The sequence below is a fragment of the Daktulosphaira vitifoliae genome, unplaced genomic scaffold (genome assembly GCF_025091365.1).
Source record: "Daktulosphaira vitifoliae isolate Bord-2020 unplaced genomic scaffold, ASM2509136v1 Scaffold_2, whole genome shotgun sequence".
Classification (NCBI taxonomy): Eukaryota; Metazoa; Arthropoda; class Insecta; order Hemiptera; family Phylloxeridae; genus Daktulosphaira; species Daktulosphaira vitifoliae.
Window position 1 is genome coordinate 47190186 of NW_026099573.1, and position 2864 is coordinate 47193049.

The 2864-nt window shown below is 58.1% G+C and overlaps 1 protein-coding gene across 1 annotated transcript in view; it reads right to left on the reverse strand.

The window, feature by feature from the left end:
* Positions 1-1678: 1678 nt before the first annotated feature.
* LOC126898343 (uncharacterized) overlaps positions 1679-2864 on the reverse strand; it is a 20152-nt gene continuing 18966 nt past the window's right edge. The window contains exon 2 of the mRNA XM_050672284.1: positions 1679-2797. Within this exon, the coding sequence (XP_050528241.1) occupies positions 1679-2518 (840 nt within the window). The 5' untranslated portion in view covers positions 2519-2797. The remainder of the gene's footprint in view (positions 2798-2864) is intronic.

The window sequence follows — 2864 nt, forward strand, 5'->3', positions numbered from 1 at the left end:
GCCTACGTCGCCTTCGTCTTCACATCACCGCGCTGAGAAATCCCAGCACGGCGTAGCCCCCCCCGTTAGCCGGACCCCACTAGAGGGTCCGTTGCCCGGGTTTGACCACGTGGAGGTGGGGGTGGGCTATCATCACAACTGACGGTCGGATTTTGATTCCGACCTACTTTTTGGCTGGGGCAGTCTTTTGATTGATGCCCCTCCTTCCTGCACCTGAAACAGGCCTTCGACCTGTCTGGCCCTTTGCAAGCATGGGCGATGTGCCCACGTTCCAGACACCTGTAGCACTGAGGACCTTTATCAAGAATCCTCAGCCTACAGGATGTCCAACCTAACCGTACTCGGTTAATCGATGTCAGGCGATGGGCAACTCTGAGGGGCACCTCACACCTTGCATACCGCCCTTTGCCGCCGGTGTTCGTGTGGACCGTGATTGGTCCCACGTGCGGCGGCAGTTCTCCGTCAGGAGACTTCAGGGCGGTGCAAAGTGCTCGGTGCACGTCTCGCTCCTCCTGCCACTCCTCCACGTCCAGGAGAAGGACAGTGCAGGTCATCGAAGGTCGGTGAACCCGCACGTCCATCTCCTGTAGGGCCATCTTCAGTTTGGCTGCCAAAAGGTCCACTTGTTCCGCGGTTCCCCGGACCTCCAGTAGGACGGCCCCCGCCTGGGTTCTCCGGGTCCCGGACACTTCAATGCCCAGGGCCTGGAGGTCAACAGCAGCCATGGCTATGCCCATTACCGTGGCATACTTTTGACCTTCCCTTAGGGGGCCGATCACAACTGCTTCCGTGCGAGGCACTCTGGTCCGCAGTTTCACCGTTTTCGGAACTCTCGTTACAGGCGGCGGTTTGGGCTTGGTCGCCGCATCCTCCTTCTTCTTGGTCCCTGCCTTTCTTCCTACAACTTTGGTCCACAGTGGTTCAGCGAGATCAACTCTCGCATCCCCTATTGCAGACCCTTTACCGTTTGCCTGGCTCCCTACCCCATGTTCAGACTGCGTCAGAGTAGGCGTAATGTCCGATACGGGGGCAGGGCCTAAGGCGGCAGGTCGTTTCGTCTTCCTCTTTCTTTTCTTCGTCATCTCCTTAGTGGTCCCCATCGGCTTGACGGCCGGTGGGTCCTCAACGATTTGCGTCCCGGCTTCTTTGGACGATTTCACCGTCGTCACTTTAGGCACCAGCGTTGCGGCTCCCATCTCAGGTGCAGCTTCCTGGTGGATCCTGGACGGAGGAGACGCTCTTCTACGTTTCTCCTCATCCAGGATCTCCTCCAGGTGCTTCGTCGCCATCTGCACCTCCTTGTGCACCCCCATACCCCGGCGTTTGTCTATGACCCCTCGAAGCACAGCCACTTGCGCGGCTATGCCTTCGAGCATAGACGACGTGGCAGTCGCCACGTCCGCCGGGTCATGCCACCTCTTGCGGCACGGCCGCACAGCACTCCTCAGCTCGCTGAGGGCCTGACACGAGAGGGAGATCTGCTGAACGAGGTACTCCAGGTGTGTGCCCGGGACCTTGTTCATCAGACTCCCCTCGACCTCAGCGGTTCTGGCGAGAGCGACAACGTGGTTGAGGCCGACATCGAACGTGGCCTCGTCGTCGCTCTCCTCTTCTTCCCCCAGAGGCGCCCTCCTCTTGCCAGGATGGCGCAATGGGGGAGAACTTTCGGGTAGTGGACTCAGCGCGGGCGAGTCGATGAACCTTCCTCAGGGGAAGGCTCACCGCTTCCACGACGGTCGCCCGTCCGCATCATCTCGTCCTCGTCATCCAAAGGAGATGTCACTTCCTGCTTTATTTGTCCTTCTGTGTACGCGAAGTACTCAACGGCCTGATAAAGCCCACGAACCATGCTTCTCATTATCCCGCTGTCGTTGTAGCGGGATAAGAGTTCCGAAGCGACTAAGCGAGCAACGCCCGTGAGGCGTTCCACCGCAGCTTCCCCTCGGCGACTAGCAATGCATTTCTCGATGAGTTCCGCTCTTAGCTCGGGCTCATCAACACCCTCTAAAGGATTATACTCCTTAATCCTTTCCGGGGCGAATGGACTTCCGTCGTCCAGGTCCCTCTTCATCAGCTTCAGTACCGTCGACACTGAACTCCGGAAAGATTCAGCCGCCCGGAATGAGCCGCACGGGAACGAGTCCATCGTCGATCCTCCAGTTTCCATGCTTTGGAGCCAGCCGTTCCATCTAGTGAATTCCGACTGAGTTAGCGGCATGTCGTCACGAAAACGCTCACGCACGCCTTCCCAGTCGTCCACCATCTCCTCGATGGTAGCTAAGCCACCAGCAGTTACCTCAGTGACCCTAAGGTCACTGGAGGATGCCTGCTTGGCACATCCTCCGACAGTAGCTTGGGCGCGAACGCCCCCTGGACCCTGCCTCACCAGTCCAACGGCTTTGATGCAGTCGCTTGATGACGACCGGGTCGAGCCTGCAACGGCACTCTTCCCAGCCGGCCCTGGAGTCTCCGAAACTCCTGGAACGGTACCTGTATTTTTCAAATGGTGTCCTTCCATGTTTGGTTTTACGGGTGTCCTTCCCTGCGTTTTACCTGCCGCCAGGGGATTTGTTTTCGATGTTACCTTCACCTAGGTGGTTGCCTTACCAGGCTATCGGGCCCACCCGCCCGTTATGGAATTACCCTCGATCGCTACCGCTTATTCGTCCACTCTAGGAGTGGCTTATATCACGGCTACCCTGCATATCTACAGGGTTAACGAGCGAACGAGGGGCTCGCTGTCCGCGACCGCTTATTCGTCAGTCCAAATGAATGGACTGCTTATTTCGCGGCTAACCTACATATCTGCAGGCCGTTCCTCTATCCGCAACCTGAGGACGCGCCCGATTCCCCGAGCTAGGGAA